This window comes from Eschscholzia californica, unplaced genomic scaffold (assembly GCF_041429995.1).
Source record: "Eschscholzia californica isolate CP2 unplaced genomic scaffold, dmEscCali1.0.p SCAF_6, whole genome shotgun sequence".
NCBI lineage: Eukaryota > Viridiplantae > Streptophyta > Magnoliopsida > Ranunculales > Papaveraceae > Eschscholzia > Eschscholzia californica.
This window is the reverse complement of record NW_028238483.1, coordinates 15,617,177-15,639,002: the sequence shown is the minus strand read 5'-3', so window position 1 is coordinate 15,639,002 and position 21,826 is coordinate 15,617,177. Positions and strand designations below refer to the sequence as shown.

The window sequence follows — 21,826 nt, the reverse complement described above, 5'->3', positions numbered from 1 at the left end:
GATGAATCAAAGGAGAAAGAAGAAGAAAGGAGATTAAAAATAATGAAAAGAGACTCAATCTCAACCAAATTAAAACAAGAACGAAGAGGAAGAAAGACAGAAAGTTGTGACTGTTCGCCGGTAACCGAAAGGAACCGACCGAAACTGCTCAAAAACCAATTTGTAAAAAGTAAATCGCCACCAGAATTGGTGGTGCCGGAATGGGAAGTTAACTGTCTCCAATGATAATGGAGAGAAAAAAAAAAAAAAAAAAAATTTAAGTTGATTCCCATCCAAACGGGCTCACACAAATACATTTTAGAGCAGGTGTCAACATCCAGGGGATTGGTGCCTTTAGTTTATCTTTATCAATTCTAACTTCTTAGCTAATCAAACGGGCTTACACAGATGCTTTCCTACTGGGTTTGGCCCCATAGCGAACGAAATTTGATATGTTTTGGTAGTTAGCGGGTTGCCTTAACTCCAGATGGGAAATTTGAAGCACACTCACCATTTTCCTTGTATAAACACACACAAAAGGCATTTCTTGTTCGAGTGAAAGCAGATGTGAGTGCATATAACATTTCCCACCCTGGATAATAGTTAACTATTAGCCCGAGCACGCCTAGCCCATGTTTCATGTACAGATAGGTAGCTAAGCTTTGCCTGATTCCCACCTCCAATCCTCAGGCACACCAATAACTGTTTGGTCTGTTGGTTGTGCATTTACTCAAAAAAATTGTAAGTTACAAGTTCAATTAACGGTGAAAGTGGAATCCATCATTTATTGTCTTATGTTAATCGGTACAGATAAGGTAAATGTGGAAATGAAATTTTTTTTTTCTGGTGAAATAGGAATGGATTTTCATGACTAATTCGTCTGGAGGGTCTTACGTAGCTTTTTGGACATAAGATATCTTTGATCATGGTAGTCATCGGGCCTATTCCGTTCATGTAATTAGTCATAGTGTCCATATTATATAGTATGTAATGACTGTTGAAGTCAATGTGAAAAAGAGAATCCTACCAAAACTAGTTTTTTTGTAATGGCAACCAGACCTTAAAGTGAGAGACTCCAATTAGACATGAGATTATAACACCCCCGACAAAAGCGAAGGGATGATAAATTTGATTTGGCTAAATAATACTGTAAATCGACAAACTATTTTACTATGTATCTGGCTATATTTTTAAAATTATACGCATTCATATATTCTTTTTTTGTTTTTCGTTGAAAGGGGTCCATTTATGATATATCCTATATTTTGTTTATGAAAATAAATGACCAAGTAAGTCAACTAGGGTAGTTGGCATGTATATTATTCTAATATTCTGTAAAATTAGGTATAACAGAGACAAAGGATCGTTCTACGTCAGTGATGACGAAACTCAAGATTTTTTTTTTGTGTTGAGAAACGAAACTCAAGATTGACGCTATATACCATGGGAAACTGAAAAAAAACTAGCCTGAAATTTTGTCAAACTATTATTTTCAGTCTTTCACAAGGTTCATAGAACAACTCATTTATTTTTTCTGTATACGGTTAAATGAGGTAGCAGTTCTGTGGGGTTGGGGGTAGGGTTGTTTCATAAAAATTTATCAAAATCTTCTTCTTTGTTACGAAATATGAAAAAAAAAACTCATGTTTTAATATGGCAATAGTATGAATTAGTTTTATATCTTTTGTTTAGGGATAATGTGACATTTTTTTTTTTTTGATGAAGAGGGATGATGTGACATGAGTGTAATAGTTTCTTTTTTGGGCTTTATACACAGAAATAATTTTTTCTTTAAGTTTCATTTAATATTACTAATTCGATAGGATCATATTGTTATATAAAAAATACACGGTGAAGCCCTAATTGATCTGATATATTAGGATAAAGATAAATAACTCTGACAAAATAAGACAAAAAGAAAAGTAAAACACTTACAAAAATTTTGCTTATATCACTCACTCCTTACAATGAGTAAAGGCCATCGCTTTGGAGAAAGCTAAATAGTTTTCGGGGAGTGAAATTTTAAATGGAATATGTAAAATTTTGAATATTTTTCGAGGAAATTTTCCGCCTCACCTCTCTCTCTTCTCCGACAAGGTCGCCGCCTGGAAATTTTTTCCGGCCGGCGACTTTTAAACCTACAAAAAAAAACTTTTTGGTCTCTCCTCTCTCTCTCTCTAAAACTCTTTTTTTTTCCTCTCTCTCTCTAGATCTAGAGAGAGAGAGATGAACAGACCTTGAATGGATCTGTTCAAGGTCTGGCTAGGACCTTGAACAACTTTGTTCAAGGTCCCGACCGACCCTTGAACAGATCTGTTCAAGGTCCGGCCGGAACATTGAACAGACTTCCTCTCTCTCTCTCTCTAGATCTAGAGAGAGAGAGGAAGAAAAAAAAAGAGTTTTTGAGTGAGAGAGGAGAGAGATTTTTTTTTTTTTTAAAGTTTGAAGGTTGCCGGTCGGAATTCTTCCGGCCGGCGAATTTTGCCGGAGAAGACAATGAGTTGGCGAGAAGGTAAGGTGGTAGAGAGAGTGAGGTGGAGAGGGAGAGAGGTGAGGTGAGGTGGAGGGAAGTGAGGTGGAGGGAAGTGAGGTGGAGGTTTTTATTTCCCTCTAACAACTTACAAAATAAAATTGTCAAACAAAGTTGACCAATTTTTTACCAAGTCTTCACACCCCGGAAATTATTTTGCTTTCCCCAAAGCGCTGGCCTAAGTAAATTGTTCAATAACCAGGGTTAGAGAAAAAAACTGAACACATTGAATATATATGATTTTAGAACTTCAAATAAAAATTAAAGATCGATAGATAGAAAGAACTAGAAGTTATAGGTTTGAGTCTTGGTAAAGTGGAGTATCCTCTGTTGTTCTCTGGTTATCAATCGATAAGTCGATTTCTCTGTCTTGGCTTGATTTAGACAGAGTTTCCTTTCTCTAACTTATAGAGAGATAAACTATTAAAGAATAATGATTTATCAATATTCCTTCTTTCGGACTAACCGAGATAGATGTTAATGTAGTCGAGACAAGAATAAATTCTCTTTCCTTAAGACATTTTACACCCCCGTAACAGTACCAAGCGTTAGGGTGTATGCCTTCGGGATACAACGACTTTCCTTTCAGAGTTTTAAGATGGTACTTCTTTATTCTGAAAGCTGACGAACCTTTGTAAGTATTATGAGCTCTTGGACTAATGCGGATGATCTTCTAGATGCTTCGGAAATTCAAATTTCACTTGAAACTTCTTTCTTCCTTTTTCTAGATATTCTAGTCAAACCAGAACCTCTAGAAATACTTCCTAATTAGATATTCTAGACAAACCAGAACCTCTAATTGTTAGACGGGAAGAGAAGGAGAGAATGAATTGAATTCTTCGAAAATTCAAATCAGAAATTCAATTTTCACTCGAAACTTCTTTCTTCCTTTTTCTAGATATTCTAGTCAAACCAGAACCTCTAGAAATACTTCCTAATTAGATATTCTAGACAAACTAGAACCTCTAATTGTTAAAAGGGAAGAGAAGAAGAGAATGAATTGAATTGATTCGAAAATTCAAATCGGAAATTCAATTTTCACTCGAAACTTCTTTCTTCCTTTTTCTAGATATTCTAGTCAAACCAGAACCTCTGGAAATACTTCCTAATTAGATATTCTAGACAAACCAGAACCTCTAATTGTTAGAAGGGAAGAGAAAAAGAGAATGAATTGAATTGATTGAGAATTGGAATGGTTTTGGGTTGTTTATATAGGAATTGAATGGGGTCATGTGTCTGTTGGGTTAAAGAGACATATCCCTTCATTTTAAGGACTTAAAACGAAGCCTGAAACAGTTATATAGTCGGTTGGGTTATCGACCGTCGGATCTGGGTCAAAATCTCAGAAAGAACGCCAGCCATAGATGGTGATGGACAAATCCCGAAAAGAGCCTAACAGTTGATCAAATCAACGACTAGATTAAAAGCTTGGAGTTGTCCCACCCCGTGCCCGACACAGGGTGAACGATCGCCGTTGGATCTCGATGATCCAACGCGCGAAGAGACGTCCCAACGTTCTCCCGCTCATCATGACGCGCAACCGTTGGATCTTGTACAAATCCCGCGCATTGAACGCCATCCGTCCAGATTAGGACGTGCGTGCTTCGCTCAAACGACCCATGATCTAACTTGTCCTGTTTGACGTTTCAGACCCTAACTTAACCGATTTTTCATCCAAACTTTAAACTCGAATTTCTCATTCATCCGGAATCGGATTCGAGTAATTCTTTGCTCTAAATTGAAGAGCTCGACGAGACGAGCGCAATGGCGCATTCCGTTTGTTAGTTTGATGAGTCGATTCGAGCCAAAAAATGGCTCCGATTCCAACATCCTCAAGATTTATCCTATATAACTAAGCGAACTAACTAAGGTATTGAATATGCGCTAGATGCCCCGAAAAATCTTTATATGGTCTTTAAGAATTCAAATATCGCCCTTTAATGTATTTTAGTAGTACGAAATATTCATTATGAATAAATGCTATGTAATGAATATAACCACTCTCCAGGACTCTGTCTTAGAAAATTTGATGACAATACTCTTTTGAGATGGAAGCCAAATTCAAAATTGTAGAAGGTAGTTACAAGATGGCCCATTGGAGAACTAATGTCTTGTTAACTTATCATCACTAATCAAGTGTAAATAACTCTTCTTCTCCTAAACATTATTCTTCCAAATGAAGAAACATTAGTGAGACAAAACCGATATTGAAGCGGTGCCAAATCTAATTGGAAATTTCCTGGCAAATTAGTCCACTTCCTATACTTATGGTGCACGTTAGACTATTAGCATGGATCTGAGACATGAAAAACAACGCAAGTATAAGAATAAGCATCGCCAGTCACTTCCAGCGCACGTCACCGTATATCATAAGTACCAAGTCATAATTAAGAAATAACAACACCATTTTATAATTAAGAAATATTAATGTGGAAAGATTATGAGATTTTCTTTCCCAACCATTTCTATAATTTAAAAATAGAACATGAAAGTACAGATCAACACAAAACAAAATAATTATTCAGAACTACAAAAATAAATTAATTTAAAATTTCTAACCGGAAATGAGAAATTGAGAATACCTCATGTCTTCTGGCCATTGGCTTCATTGATTATAATTTTCGAAAATCCGATTAAAAATTTCCAAATTTCTTCTTTACAATTTGAACAAAAAACATATCATAAATAAAAGTACAATTAGAAACAAATTTCTTCTTAAATAACAATACATAAAAGAAATTGATTGCAATCTAAGAGTAATGAGATACGTGAATAACATGACGAATGAAAAAGACGTAAACCCATATGATCAAGAAGAATTCAAGGATAATATATTCCAAATTCATTGAACTCATTCTTTTGGATCTTCAAACATCTTGAAATATCTTAATCTTCGTCTCCTCGATCCGTCAGGTTATTTACGTATCTCATTATAGAGAGGTAATTCAACTTTTCCTAGGAGGAATATAAGAAGGAATACTAGCAATAGAAACACCCATTACTGGAACAGAAAAATAAGTTTCCATCATAGTCCTTTGTTGTACAGAATCAAGTGTAGCACTAGCTTGAATAAGATCTTGTAACACTGAATAATAAAACTTCTTTAACTTCTTTAATAAACAAGAATACTGTAATTTCAACCACCTCAGTTTCATCTTCCTGAACAATCTCACCAGGGTAACTCTTCCTGCCCATTGTTTTTTCTTTCCTCCTAATCGAATCGACGGTATTTTTCGACGCCTTTTCAAGAATATTAGTTTTCTTCTAGTGCTTGTTGGTATCCAAATGGAGTCTTTGGTGGTTTGGGTATTTGTTATTAGACCTTCTAGTTGATTATCTTCATCTGGTACTGCCATGGATATGTGTGAGAGATAGAAGAAACAGAAAGAGGGGGAAGAGATGGGAGAATGGAGATCAAGAAACAGTTCAGGTTGAAACCCCTAAATAAATGAGAGAGATCCCTATATGGGGGATGGGACCCGGATGCCAACTCAGTAAGAGACAGTTTTAGGTGGACATAGGGAGGGGTACCGGGTCGGGTAGCCCTATCGGGTCAGGATGGTAGAGTCTTTGCAAACCCGAGTTCGGCCCTTGGAACCCAACAAGCGCCTCAACTCGTATATCTGCAGTTCTGTATATGTATTAGGTTTTATGTTCTCTGTATTCACGTTGACTCAACTTGAGCCGAAAATCAGGTTCTCTGTGTTTTGTCCACCGTCACTAAGCAATGCCACATAATATAATCATATAAAATCTCCATAGTATAGATCATCGATACATCTACATTAGGAAAAAGAAAATGATGGAAACATTATTTTCACATTACAGATGCATGTGGCTGAGTCTTAAAATAAGGCCAGCGCTCTGGGGAAAGCTAAATAGCTTCCGGGGTGTTCAAAAATTGGTCAATTTTGTTTGACAATTTTATTTAGGGAAAAGCAAAATAGCTTCTCCACTTCATCTCTCTCTCTCTCCACCTCATCTTCTCTCTCCCTGCCATTCTCTCTCTCTTCTCCGATTAGGTCGCCGGCCGGCGACCATGAAAAAAAAATTTCACTCAATAGACCAGTTCCGATCTGTTCTTCAACAGACCGGAACTCCGACGAAAGGAAACCCCTTCGCCGGAGTTTCGAGAGAGAGAGAGAGAGAGTGTGTGAAAATTTTTTTTTTTTTTCATGGTCGTCGCCCGAAAAATTTTCCGCCCGGCGACCTAATCGGAGAAGACAGAGAGGTGAGGTGGAGAGAGAGAGGTGAAGTCGAGAGAGAGTGAGGCGAGGTGGAGTGTTTTTTTTAATTTCCTCGGAAAATTTCTAAAATTCTACATATTTCCTTTAAAATTTCACACCCCGGAAACTATTTAGCTTTCCCCAAAGCGCTGGCCTAAAATAATGGGTCAATTATTTTCACTTCATAACACATGTGCAGGGAAGTGTTACAAATCATCCATTCATTATAATTGATTCCACTAATTTAGTAATGTGTACTGTAAGTGACATGACTATGAAGTAATACGATATCTAAATATGAAGCACGATCTGCAAGTGGAGTCTTTTTTTTTTTTGGAGTGAAGTCTGTACTTCTTTCAACAAAAAAATTAGGTGGAGTCTGTACTCATCGTTTAAATTAAAACCACACTCGGAGACACGTTTTTTAAACTAATTTGGTACTTAGGGGCTGGCCCAAGGGGCCAAGCGAAATTGGAAAAAGGAGCCTTTTTAGTAATCAATAAAAATAGTTATTTCATCATATATGAATTATTTGGTATGAAAATCAAACTGAACGCTTTTTGTTTTTGTTACAAACAAACTGAACTCTTGAACTGAAGAAGATAAAAAAAGACTGACCAAAATTCAAATTGTTTGATCCATCGAGAAGCTAATTGACCCTGTACCTTTTCTTGCATATTTCACTTTCCATAATGATATAAGAGAATCTTAGCTAGCTGGTTATTCACCGAGTTGTATCATAAAATTAACTGATAGCGACAGATTTATAAGAATTTCATATTTCAAGAAAAGAGATGCCTATTATTCACATAACTAATCAAAGCAGAATTATATAAAACCTTTGTAATTTATTGAATAATCTAAAACATATTGTAATTTAATATTTGAATGATAAAATTATAGAAAATTGAAAAATATTTGTGGCACAAAGTAATAGTTAAAAGAACCAAATTTAAAAATGAAATAGAGACCATTTAAGAGAAAATCTAATGGAGCCATGGAAGAGAAAGAAAATCAAATAGAGACCATTTAAGAGAAAATCTAATGGAGCCATGGAAGAGAAAGAAACCAACAGGGAGGGAGATTTTTTTTTCTTTTTGGAAAGTGAGAATAAAAGTAAAAAATTAAGAAGTTTATGAAAAGAAATAAACCTATGTGAAATGAATGAAATATTTCATTGGTATATAATGATCGATGATGATCCAAGTATTGGTAATTAGTTGACTAGGTCAAAAAGTCATGAAAAGGCCAAGAGTCTAACAGGTCAACCCGTGTGAACCCGGGGGTTGAAGTGTGCTTAATACTTTCCAACCTAAGTCCTAATCGGATCCAAGATATAGGACAAAAATATCTCAAGATTCTAAGTAACTTGGCACTCTAAGAATGTCGGGAAGAAACTTTCCCTATGATATCTACAAGATCGGCAATGCGATATATCCTAAATACGAAATATTCACGAACAAGGAAACTTATCTCACTACGAATTTGAACTACTAGTCTCATAATAAGTCGGTGGATAATCACCTCCTCGCCACAATCACTCATCGCATCTGACTAAGCGAGCCTATATAAAGCGACAAGTTAGCCCTAATCTGGGAATGCAATCGATCGAATGTTCAATCCCTAACTTAGACCTTTCTAACTCAATCCTTTAACTTGCAAGAATCCTTTACTAACATGGTGAGGAGGCAGGGCCGTGCCTGGAAATTTAAGGGCCCAGTGCGAAATTTGAATCTGGACCTTTTTTAACAAAAAAAAACTACAAACAAAATGTGGACAAGCTATAATTTCTTTGTTAAGATGTACTCTTTCTTTATACAAGATATAGTTTAAAATCTAAAAGTAGATTTTCGAATGTAGCATTTTGTATCATGATTTTCACATACATACCTTCGAATTTTTTTTTACAAATTTTAGACATCTATTTCTAAAAGTACTTCAAAAGATGAAAGAAATGCACCCAAATACATAACAAAATGTAAAAAAAAAGTGTAACAAAGTAAAAAAATAAAGAGTCAATTAGCAATGTACCATGAATCTTAATTACAAAATTAGCTAAAGGAGTAAAACTAATTTTGCGGCAAAGGGTTTCGAACCCTCGCAAACGGATGGAATAAGAAACTTCCAACCATCCCGGCGAACATATGTTTTTGTGCACGTCTTTTTCTTTATTTTTTATATAGTAGGTATTAGGATATTATTGCAAACGGGCCCTTGTCGGTGGGGGGTCCTGTGCGGCCGCCCTGCCGGCACGGGCCCAAGCACGGCCTTGTGAGGAGGATTAGAAGCAGTTATCTTTTATCTTCAATGATAATCTAAAGCCAATTTTAGACATCGTCAATGGTCTCTATCTAGATTTCTAGCTTGAAGGAAGATGAAGTTAGGGTTTCGAATGGAGAAAGGTCTAAAAGAGGAGAGAGGTAAAAGCTTTCAGTTGTTTATGATTCCCTTATGGATTTCCGAATGGAGAAAGTTGTGTTTTCTAGTCACTAAAGGTTAGAAATTTCAAAAAGAACACGAAGAACAAAGGAGTTTTCGAGCTTTTTACGGAGCTTTGGATGTCTAGACTTTCTTTTTACTAAGGGTATTTTTCGTAGAAAAATTAAAAAAATGCCATTTCAGCAGTTTAAAAGTTACGAAGATCATTTGAAGAAAATGACAATCAAATGAGGTATTTTGACCCAATTTCCCGTTAATGCATCAAATTCTCAAGTGGTGATTAACCTCCACCAGCTGTGTATTCAAGCATCACCTTTTGATGATTGATTAATAAACACAATCTACAATTTTATAATCAGCTAGATTAATTTAATCAAAATCGGCCACCTACTATGTGACATGTTTGATTTCTTTTTGTTTAATTTCAAGTTTTCAACCTATAACAAAGATAACATGGACTACTTGCAATTATTTGAGTATTAATAACAGTGAATATTACACACGTGCTTAAATTCCAATACCTAAATATCGTGTTTCTTTTTTAATTTAGGGTTATTTCCCAAATGGCCCCCAACTTTGTGACCAGCTTTCTGCCTAGCCCCCTAGATTAGCAAAAATACCCTTATGACCCCCTTTTTGAGATTCCGTTATAACACCGTTAACCAGTCAACATTTCTCTCTCCTCCATCTCATAACCTTTCTCTGCCACCTCATCTTCTAGCCAACTCATCGTCTTCTCCGGCAAAGGTCGCCGGCCGACCATTTTGCCGCCCGGCGACCTTCAAACCTAAAAAAAAAAAAATTTAATTTCTCTCACCTCTCTCTCTCTCTCTAAATTTTTTTTTTTTGAATTTCCTCTTTCTTCTTCTTCTTTCTCTGTTCTTCTTCCTCTCTCATATCCCTCTCTCTCTCTCTCTCTCTAAACATATAAATAAAGAACATAGATCTGTTCTTTAACAGAACATAGATCTGTTCTGTTCGGAACAGAACAGAAATCTAAACAGAACAGATTTCGGAACAGAATAGAATTTTTGTTCGGAACATAACAGAACGGAACATAGATCGGAACAGAACAGAACAGAAATCTGTTCTGTTCGTGAAATAGAACAGAAATCTGTTCTGTTCGGAACAGAATAGATCTGTTATGTTCGTGAAACAGAACAGAAATCTGTTCTATTCGTGAAAAACGAACAGAACAGATCTGTTTTGTTCCTTAACAGAACAGAAATTCTTTGTGCAAGAACAGAACAGATTTCTGTTCAGTTCGTGGAACAGAACAGACCTTCAAGGTCTGTTCTTTTCAACTATCAAAACAGACCTTGAAGGTCTGTCCTACCTCCGGCGAAGTTGCCGGAGGTCTAGAGAGAAAGAAGAAGAGAGGGGGAGAAAAAGAGGAAGAAGAAGAAGAGGAAGAAGAAGATGAAGAAGAGAGGAAATAAAAAAAATGTTTTTTTTAGAGAGAGAGAGGGGAGAGAGAATTTTTTTTTTTTTATGTTTGAAGGTCGCCGGCCGGCGACCTTCACCGGAGAAGATGATGAGGTGGCGTAACAGATGATGTGGCAGAGAGAGAAAAGAGATGGAGGAGAGAGAGTAACGGAAAGTTAAAGATAACTGCAAAAGGGGGCCATACGGGTATTTTTGCTAATCTAGGGGACCAGGCAGGAAGCTGGTCACAAAGTTGGGGGCCATTTGGGAAATAACCCTTTAATTTATGGATCCAATTTGGCCCAGTTTATATGCAATCACAGTAGAAAGGGAAACACAAAAGTCTGGACTACAAAATGAGGAGTAATTCTTTCAACAAAAAAAAATGAGGAGTAATTATACTTTTTAGTTAATAATATTAAAAAGAAATTATAGATAATGAGTGTGAGGTCCAAAACCTTTTTTTTAGACATTTATACTCTTCTCATTGTCTTTTTTTAGTTAATCTTCCACGTTTGATTTCCAAGCTTCATCTTTTCTGCAGACAGACAAAGGGGACACAGCAAAATAGATGCTCACAAAATCCGGAAATTTCTCAATTAAGTCTATGTATAATTATCTTATAACAGGTAGCACTGGGATGCATGATCAAAATGACTGGTTTTTCATTTGGAACATGAACACGATACCTCGTATAAAACTATTCCTATGGAAATGTTGCACGAATAGTCTACCAGTAAAGGACAAAATCGGTAGGTATATAGGTTGCTCTTACTCTTGTATAAATTGTAATGAAAATGAAACTCTAGACCATGTTATGTTACACTGTCACTACGCTAGAGCGATATGGTTCACTTTTCAAGTTAGATCGGAACAATTAAGCACGGTAAGCTTTTGGATCCAACAATGAAAAAATTTGGATGAGGATACAACTACTTTATATGCCAAAAGATTATGATTTATATGAAAAGCGAGGTGCGAAATATAACAAAATTTACTGCATATATTCATATATCTGAAAAAATGAAACAAAAAAGAAGATATAATAATAATATTAGAGACAAATAGCTTTAACACAATTAACGAGAAACAACAAGAAATTACCGAAGAGAAAAACCTTAAAAAGAAACTGATTTGAAAATAAAAGGTCACAAAAGAAAAACAAAAGACCTAAATAATAATTAATTAAAAACTAGGGGCTCCAAACTAAATAAAAGGTCACAAAACAAAAACAAAAGACATAAATGATAATTAACTAAAAACTAAGGGCTCCAAACAAAAAGGAGAAACAAAAAGGCCCAAACAACAATTGAAAATAAAGTGCCAAACAAAATTACACATGAATAAATTTACTCTTGTATAAATTGTAATGAAAATGAAACTCTAGACCATGTGATGTTACACTGCCACTACGCTAGAGCGATATGGTTCACTTTTCAGGTCAGGTAAGATCAGAACAATTAAGCACGGTAAGCTTTTGGATCCAACAATGGAAAAATTTGGATGAGGATACAACTACTTTATATGCCAAAATACTATGGTTTATATGGAAAGCGAGGTGCGAAAACTACTTTACTGCCAATAAACAAACCCTTCTACAGATGATCACTCGTATCAACAACACCTCAACCGCGCCACTCAAAATTGAAGCTATTATTACTAACAAATGCAAGGATAAACCACAACAACAAAAATGGAGACCTTCATTGACGCCATATCTTAAAGTCAATGTAGACGCTTCCTTCATGCAACTCACAGAACCAGCAAGAATTGGATGCATCATACATGATGAAGAAGCAAATTTCATAATAGCGGCAGCAGACACAGTTCAGGGTCAAAATGCGGAAGAATGTGAAAGTCTGGCGATTCACTTTAGCATACTATGGGCAATTCAACTGCGAATCCAACATGTTCACATAGAGAGCGACAATCAAAACATAATCCAGTACATTAACGGCCAAAGTAATGGTTTACACTGGCAATCCAAACAAGTCATCTCTCAGTTTCTTACGCTCAAGGATCAGTTCACAGATATTATCTTCTCTTATATTCCCAGGGAATGCAACACCAAAGCAGACGCTCTAGCTAAATGGGGAAGAAACAATTGTCGGAAAAGAATCTGGAATGTTGCACCATCTTTTATTTCTGCTTTAAATTAGTTTCTTTTGTATGGATGGTTTGGTTTAATGCTAGTTTATTTCATAAAAAAAAAACGAATTTGTTTCTTACAGTTAAGAATGATTTTAAATTCGTTTTAAGTCTTTTCGTTTTCTCTAGAAATCTTGTATTTGTCAAACATAACACTATGAACTATCCTAATGCATTATGAACTGTCATTTTTCAAAACCTTCTTTTGTAAACACTCAAATTGTATTATAAACTTTAATTTTGAGTAACATAATGTATTATAACACAAAATCCCATACAAAATCGTTTTCTTTTTAAATCAATTTTTTATCTCTCAAAAGATACATTTTTTCTTGTTCATAATAAGATAAGAACATAAAATAATACGATATGAACAGTGGCGGACCCAGAAATTTTTGTTGGTGGGGGCACTTTCATTATAAAAGAAGTTTTAAATTGTCCGAAAATCTTGATATGACGTTCTAGCAAGTGACTTTGGTATCTTATGCCTACACTCTCAACCGACTCGACTACGCTAACTTATGATTTGCATTGGCTAGTCTCAATAAAAATAATTAGTCTTATATACATTCGAATTATATAAGATGTAATATGCGTAAATTTTATTTCAAAAGAATGAGAGTCCCTCATGTCCTGAAAAATGATTACCACACTTTACGTTTTTAAAAGAAGTTAAGAAAAGATAGAGTGGACTAAGTTTAAAAAATAGCCAGAAATATAACAAAATTTACTGCATATATACATATATCTGAAAAAATGAAATAAAAAAGAAGATATAAAAATATTAGAGACAAATAGCTTTAACACAATTAACGAGAAACAACAACAAATTACCGAAGAGAAAAATCTTAAAAAAAACTGATTTGAAATAAAAGGTCACAAAAGAAAAACAAAAGACCTAAATAATAATTAATTAAAAACTAGGGGCTCCAAACAAAATAAAAGGTCACAAAAGAAAAACAAAAGACCTTAATGATAATTAACTAAAAACTAAGGGCTCCAAACAAAAAAGAGAAACAAAAAGGCCCAAACAACTAATGAAAATAAAGTGTCAAACAAAATTACACACGAAAAAAAGGAAATAGTGAAGTGGGATGGCGGGATTTGAACCCCTGTTTTTTGGGGGGACAAATACCACTCATCCCACAATGCCAACATTACTCTGTTGTGAATAACTGTTATTGCTTTTTTTTTTATGAAGTAAACATATCATAACTAAAAGGTCTAATACAAAGTTTTAACATACATCCGTAACAAAAGAAGGTATTACATTCCATATTCTTCTACTAACATTCCTTCTACCCAATTTAGCTATAAAGTCCGCTTGAGTGTTGCATTCCCGATTGATAAAGGTGAATATTGTACCGTCAAATTTATCCCTGAGCTCTTTAACTTGTTGCATGATCTTTTTGGATTGCCAGTGGAGGCTAACATTTTGACCATTGATAAAATGGATGAGAGCCTTGTTATCACTTTCAATATGTGCGTAGTTGATATTCAATTCTAAAGCCCATTTGATGTTGTATAGTATGGCAATGCTTTCACATTCTTCCGCATTCTGACATCGTACTGAGTCTGCCGCTGCGATAATAAAAGCTGATGTTTCATCTCTAAAAATACAACCGATCCCGGCTGGTTCTGAGATCTTGGAAAAGGAAGCGTCAACATTAATTTGAAGAAATGCTGTCGTGGAGGTCTCCATATTTCATGCTTAGTTTTTTCCCTGCATACTTTAGGTATAATAGATTCAATCTTAATAGGCGTGATAGAAGTGGCATTAATCCTTTCAATGATTTGTCTCGGATTTTGTTTTGTTTTGGTGAAGCGGTTTTCACATCTAGGTTTCCATATGAACCATAGAATTTTGGCATATAGTAATCTAAGTTCTTCGTCTAGATTTTTCCATTGGTGGATCCATTGAATTGTCGAGTCTATATGATCTGTTCTTACTTGAAAATGAAACCATATCGCTTTTGCGAAGGTGCAGTGCAGCATAACATGATCTAATGTTTCGTTTTCGATACAGTTGATACAAGAGAATTGGTTACCAATGTATTTATTTACTTTTTCCTTTACTGGTAGACCATTAGTACAACATTTCCACAGAAATAGTTTAACTCGTGGAATAGTATTCATATTCCATATAAAGAACCAGTCGGTTTGATCCTGCATAAGATTAGTACTTCTAATACTCAGAAAATTATACATAGATTTAATTGAAAAATTACCTGATTTTGTAAACGTCCATCTAGGAATATCCTCTTGATCGCTTTGGATATTAATGCTAATGATAAAGTTACATATATCAGTGTTAAAACAACTTTGTATCCTATTAGTATTCCAAGTGTTGTTATCCATCAGTTGCGAAACCCATTTTAGATTATACTCGTTATGGTTCGTAATAGGAGGAGGGTAATCCGGGATCCAGTAGTCCTGCCAAATATCAATATTGTCTCCTTTGTTGATGTCCCAAAAGATCAGGTTCTGCATATGTATAAACTGTTTATTTATGGATTTCCAAATCCAAGAATGGTTAGCTTTGGGAGGAGTGGGTTTATGCGACTTAGGAAAATATTTTCCTTTAAGAATTTTAACCCAAACTGCATGAGGATTATTGATAATACGCCATTTGATCTTGTTCAGGAAGGCCTGGTTGTTAAGAAGAGGAAGACGAATGCCCAGTCCTCCAAATTTGCGAGGCTTACAGATATTGGACCAGTTAAGAGTATGAAAAGTTTTGGATTTTCCCCACCAGAAGGTCCTTTGAATGGACTCAATGCTATTGCAAATGCCTTTTGGAATGGCAAAACATTGCATTTGGTATCGGGGAACGGTCGTGCTATAGTCGAAATGACTACCGAGCGACCAGCCTGAGAGAGAAGATGAGATTGCCATTTGGCGAATTTATTCTGAATCTGAGAAATGAGAGGTTGGAAAGCTGACTTCTTGTTACTATTTATGAACAGATTAGTGCCAAGGTATTTTTCTCCTGCAGAAGAGTAATGAACTTTAAGTTTGATGGGCCTAGAAAGGTTACCCTAAATAGGTCTACACCCGCAAGTGCACGGGTGTCAAGTTGTAATAAATTCCGGTAAGACCGGTTCGTTCCTCAGAGACTAGTTAAACCTATTCTAAAATTAGAAAGTAATAAGATTTTAAAATGATTTGGCTTTGGTTTTGAAATGAATAAAATATTAAAGTAAAATTACGGAAAGAAAATAATTACAAATGATACAAGGAACTCAAATGGGGGAAGATGACCTAGGGTTTTTGGAATCCACCGAATAACTTACTTTTAAACACACGAGATCAACTGACTAACTCTCTCGTTTTATAACCCAGAATTTCGGATAATGAACTATCCTAATTCCGGGAGATGTTTTCGATAAAATCGGTTTTTAACTCATGAATTTGTAATTGTCTTATTTAAAAAATGAATTTCTAAACTACTATCTATCAATCAATAAGTATGTACCGTCAAAGGACTTAACCTAAGCACGATACATCAAACCTAAAAGCATCGATAGTGAAAAGATAATCGACTTGACAAATTAAAACAATTTAAACATTAAATCACATTCAAAGAATTAACCAAATAATTTGTGTTTCTAAAAGCTCGAATATGGTTTCATCCTCAATCCTAGATTAAGAGTCTTAGCTAATCATGATCAAAGATTAAAATCAATATGAAGAATAAGAGAAAATGGAAGGAAAACAGAACTTTTCTCACTGATTTTCCCACGGTAGCCAAACGCTCCTCTGGAAAAAATTATTTTCCAGCGTCAATGGAAAATTATTTTCCAGTAGCAACTACGAACCAAACACGGTCTTCTTCTCCAACTAAATTCTCCTCTTTCTACTGTTTCTCTTTTCTTTTTTTTCTTTTCTCACCAAATGAACAAATAACAATTGATTCACTTTTGTTTTAATACTAATGAGATAACAAAGAGAATGAATATAAACCAATCTTGATATTGATAATAAACCAAAATAAATTTCTCAAAACTCTCTGATTTCTCTCACTACATGCCACTCTTTCTGTTTTTCTTTCACTCTTTCTGTTTCTCACTTTCTCTCACTAAAATAAGAACAATAAATACAAAGAAAAGTAGATGATAATGGTGTTTCTCCCTTACTCTGATTTTCTCTATAGATTGAGCTTAGAGATGGTGATGTTCTTGACCCCCAAACCGAGATGTCCTTTCTTCTGTTCCTTTTCAGCTTCTTATATAAGATAAGAAAAATCAAAACTCCTCGACCCTCTCTCTCTGTTGTCTCATGAAATCTTCTTAAGACTTTCTGTTAATGGAAGAAAATATATCTTCCCTCTTTCTTTCCTGTTCAGCCATCATTCTCTCTCTCTCTATAACAATCAATTATCTTCAATCTTCTTTCCAAAAGAGACTTGCCAATTTACATCCAATTCCAGCCGAGAAGAAGCAATAATCCTCTTTATTTCTCTGTTAAAAAATATCTGATAAGGTCTCTGAAAATCTTCCTCAAAATCGAATCCACTATTTCCTTCTCGGTTTGATATCCTCTAGCTTTTCTCTGTACTAAACCAGCTCCCATGTATTTTCTCTCTCTACTGTTAGAGGTTTGTTTCTAAAATAATAAAGAGATGAGGGAAAGAAGGAAGGAGAAGTTTAAAAAGATTTATTCTTGGTTAGCCAATTGATTATTTCCATTTTGGTTCAACAAACCCAATAGAATATCACGTTGCTGGTGAGTTGGCACCATCCCTTTAATTAGAAAGATACGGTAAGGTGGGGACTACCGACAAAAAAGAAACCTAACCGTTTGATCCAACCGCACGTGCTTCCTGTCCGTTCGATCTGTCAGGGGAGCTTTAAAACTTTCATGTGCGATGCACCAGATAATGTCTTCTTGAAAATACCGACTCACTCCCGCGTGCCCAAAACAGTACCGAAAATTACATCCTTGACGTTGGATTGCATGCCACGTGTCTTTGTTGACTTGATTTTTACCCAAACTTTGACTAACAATAAGTCTTTCATCCGAACTCCAATTTGACTTCCGTTTTCACCCACAAATTCATCTTGGGTTCTACTTTTCAACCGAGGATCAATGTTGACCAAAATTCCCAGAATCACAAATGACCAAAATGCCCTCAACACGTCTTTCTCTCGATTTTATCTAATTTTCGCGTTGAACTCCGTAAAAGACACCTGAGTAAGAGAAACAACCAATTTATCAGAGTAACGGCTCGAATTGGACTAACTCGCCCGAGTTAAGAGATTCAAATGGGACATTTTCATGTCTCATCAAAGTTCACGAGTGATCATCCATTTAAATTTATAACATTATTGAGCTAATATTTCAAATAAAAAAACTTTGAATCCGTGGGGGCACGTGCCCCCACGGGTCCTTATGTGGGTCCGCCCCTGGATATGAACCAGTACAATAAAATATATTTATTTATAATACGTAATTTCTTGTACTTCTACTAGAAAAGTTGAAAAGGAAGTTTTCACGCATGTAGTGGACCAATGTTATTCTGCCTGTGGGTATTCGCCTGGTTTTCGGCCTCAAATAGATTTTAGCCCAATTGTGCTTCCCATTTCTCACCGTTTGATATACATTTGTAGCAGTGTTGTCAACACAACCATAATCATAGGCGAAATCTTCAAAATTTGTATGAAATAAAAGATGTTAGAGAACCATAAGATTGTATATCGGCCAAGAGCTTCTCGAAAAGCTTTGACACCACCGGAAAATGCCAACTCAGTAAGAGACAGTTTTAGGTGGACATAGGGATGGGTACCGGGTCGGGTTGCCCATTCGGGTTAGGCTGGGTAGAGTCTTAGCAAACCCGAGTTCGGCCCTTGGAACCCAACAAGCGCCTCGACTAGTATATGTATTAGGTTTTTCGTTCCCTGTATTCACGTTGACTCGACCTGAGGCGAAAATCAGGCTCTCTGTGTTTTGTCCATGGTCACTAAGCAATCCCACATAATATAATCATATCAAATCTCCATAGTACGGATCATCGATATATTCATATTAGAAAAAGAAAATCATCGCTACATCTACGTTGGAGAAAAGAAAATCATCGAAACATTATTTTCACATTACAGATGCATGTGGCCCTAAGTGTTACAAATAATCGATTAATTATTTTCACTTCATAGCCTCATAGGACATGTGCAGCAAGTGTTACAAGAAATCATCCATTCATTATAATTGATTCCACTAACTTAATAATGTGAAGCAACCAATATGAACGTACCGTAAGTGACACCGTATTCCTACACTTTCACTGGATATTACAACAAATGAATCTTCTATTGCACATGGCTATAAAGTAACACGACGTCTAAATACGAACAGGGCCGGTCCTGAGATTTAGGAGGCCCGAAGCGAGTTCAGAAAATGTGGCCTTTATATATACTATTTGCAAATCACTTGAATATTGTTCTTTTTAGATTTTTTTTACACCAAAACACTAATGATTGTTTTTTTGAAATCAAAATTTTAGTAAGTTATTTCTCAACCAACAAAATATCTAAATTATTAAAGTTTATTGTGGTATAGTAGATCGAACATAAGGTTTAATCAAATTCAACTTAGAGAAACTTCTTTCTCCTGATGCGACAGTAACATGTATAGTTAAGAAATATTTGTAAGCAATCCATCTGTTTGGGTATAATCTTTTATTATCTTTCAAAAAGTTTGACGCTTCAGTCGGTTTTTTTATCTTTCTCGTCACAAGACGTTTCATTATTTTCAGTTCTTAGAACAAGTCAAGTCCATCCATATCATATAACCTGTTCTGCCTTAGAAAGATTCAGAAAAGTACATGAATCTCTCAAATCATTATTAGACTTTAATTTTTCGAAATTGAATATACATGCATCGTCCAATCACTTATCACCATTTATAATAAATCGAGTATAATATGCAAGATAATTGTCTACCATATTTGTCAAAAAACCCCAAATTAATAATTCTTGTGAGACTTTTATTTAAATTGACTCTTATTTCTTTTTTAACAAACTTAAATCAAATAGAGATAAAAAATAATTGAGTCTTATTACATGATAAATCAATTATTGATTAAGCTATAAATAAAATTCATAACATACTACAAATAATTCAACGATAAAGAATTATGTGTTCTTTAGGACTTTATCATTGTTTACCGTTAGTGGTGAAACAATTACATAAATAAATCGATTAATCCACAAATAGGTCCTTTTACATGAATTAGTGTTCTTAGAATTAGCTGTTACATTATTGTTTTTTTTTTGTTGAAATGTATTATACTATTATTGTTAATAATGATAAAAGTAACTACAATGAGCTCAATGTTAGAAGTTATTATTCTTTGTTGAAATCAAAGATGAAAGAACATTTTTTTATTCTTGAAAAAGGATGAAAGAGTAAAGAGATGAAATAGTTGTTGGGATGATGAGACATGGAAGGTGGAGAAATCTTTCAAGAGAGAGAGACAATGAAACTCTTCGTATTGATATGCAGGGATAGATAATGAGTTATACTCCCTCCGTCTCACAATCAAAGTCCATTATTCCTTTTTGGGTTGTCTCAAAATGAAAGTCCCATACCATATAAAGCCTATAATATCCATTGTTTTGGCAAATATACCCCTCCTTAATTCTATCAATATCAAGTGCATTTATTAAGAAAGATGATGCATGCACTACTTTTGTCCAATGACATTCACTAGATTGAATTACAATAAATGCTAGCATTCTAATTTAATAAGGACAATATTGGAACACACAAAACGAAAATAAATCGGGTGAGTTTCGATAATGGACTATGAATATGAGACGGAGGGAGTATGTCTTTAGTTTGTTGTGGGCCCCATAAAATTTAATGGGGTTAGAAAATAGAGAATTTGTGGCCCCTGTTTTTCAATAGTGTTGTTAATGTGGCCTTTAAAGTTCACGGTAAAAGATAAAAGTTCAGCATTTTTCTTAAGCAACTGAAACTTTGGGGGCCCTTAAAATGTGGGGGCCCAAAGCAAGGCTTTGCCTGCTTTGGGCCCAGGGCCGGCCATGAATACGAAGCAGGGCCAGCAAGAGGAGTCTGTACACTTGCAACAGAAAAAAAAAGTGGAGTCTGTACTCAATTTTTAAATTAAAACATACTCAGAGACACGTTTTTTAAACTAACTTGGTACTTAGAGCTGACTCAAGTATTCAGGGGCCAAGCGAAATGAAAATAAAAATCATTTTTTATAATCAATAAAAATGGTTATTTCATCATATATGTATTATGGTATGAGAATCATATTGAACGCTTTTTTTTGTTACAAACAAACTGAACGCTGAACCACAAATCTATAATGATAGAAAGTGACAAGATAAACATCATAAAGCATATCCACGATAAAAGACGCACAGTGTACTGGCAATCCTTGACCCATATTCGAAGAATTAGAGACATCAGAAGAGGATTCGACAAAGTTCAATTCAAATATCCCGGAAGAGAACTCAACTCGCAAGCAGGCAGGCTAGCAAAATGGGCGCGAAAGAAGAATAAAAGCAAGAAGTGGAAGAATGTCCTTATCTTTTAGTTGAAAAGTATTGTAATAACGTTTTATCTTATAAATTTAAGGAAATAGTTCAACAAAAAAAAAAAACAAACTGAACGCTTGAATTGAAAGAAGATAAAAAGACTACAAAGACTGCACAAAATTCAAATTAGTTGATCCATCAAGAAGCTAATCGACCTCACCTTTTCTTGCATATTTCACTTTCCATAACGCTATAAGAGAATCTTAGCTAGCTGGTTATTCACCGAATTGTATCATAAAATTAACTGATAGTGACAGATTTATAAGAATTTCATATTTCAATAAATAAATAAACATGTTGAAGCATCTTTACATGAAGAAAAGAGATGCTTGTTATTCACATAACTAATCAAAGCAAAATTATATAAAACCTTTGTAATTTATTGAAAATCTGAAACATATTGTAATTAAATATTCGAATGATAAAATTAGGGATATTTAGCGTTTGGGTCAAGGATAAGTACTGGTTTTAATGTTTAGGTCACAAGTTTGTCCGTTATAGGGCCTGGGTCACGG

General features: G+C 35.0%; 2 protein-coding genes across 2 annotated transcripts; one reads left to right on the top strand and one right to left on the bottom strand.

Moving 5' to 3' along the window:
* The first annotated feature begins 12,023 nt into the window (after positions 1–12,023).
* LOC147531968 (uncharacterized) lies at positions 12,024–12,758 on the top strand. Its single transcript, XM_086649874.1, has one exon. It carries the CDS (start codon positions 12,024–12,026, stop codon positions 12,756–12,758), a length of 735 nt encoding a protein of 244 aa, XP_086506000.1.
* A 1,226-nt stretch (positions 12,759–13,984) lies between these two features.
* Positions 13,985–14,449, bottom strand: LOC147531967 (uncharacterized). Its single transcript, XM_086649873.1, has one exon. It carries the CDS (start codon positions 14,447–14,449, stop codon positions 13,985–13,987), a length of 465 nt encoding a protein of 154 aa, XP_086505999.1.
* Positions 14,450–21,826: the final 7,377 nt, after the last annotated feature.

Bases quoted from the DNA above. Each gene is read 5' to 3' on its own strand.
- LOC147531968 (XM_086649874.1), top strand. From the start codon at position 12,024: ATGGTTCACTTTTCAGGTCAGGTAAGATCAGAACAATTAAGCACGGTA.
- LOC147531967 (XM_086649873.1), bottom strand. From the start codon at position 14,449: ATGGAGACCTCCACGACAGCATTTCTTCAAATTAATGTTGACGCTTCC.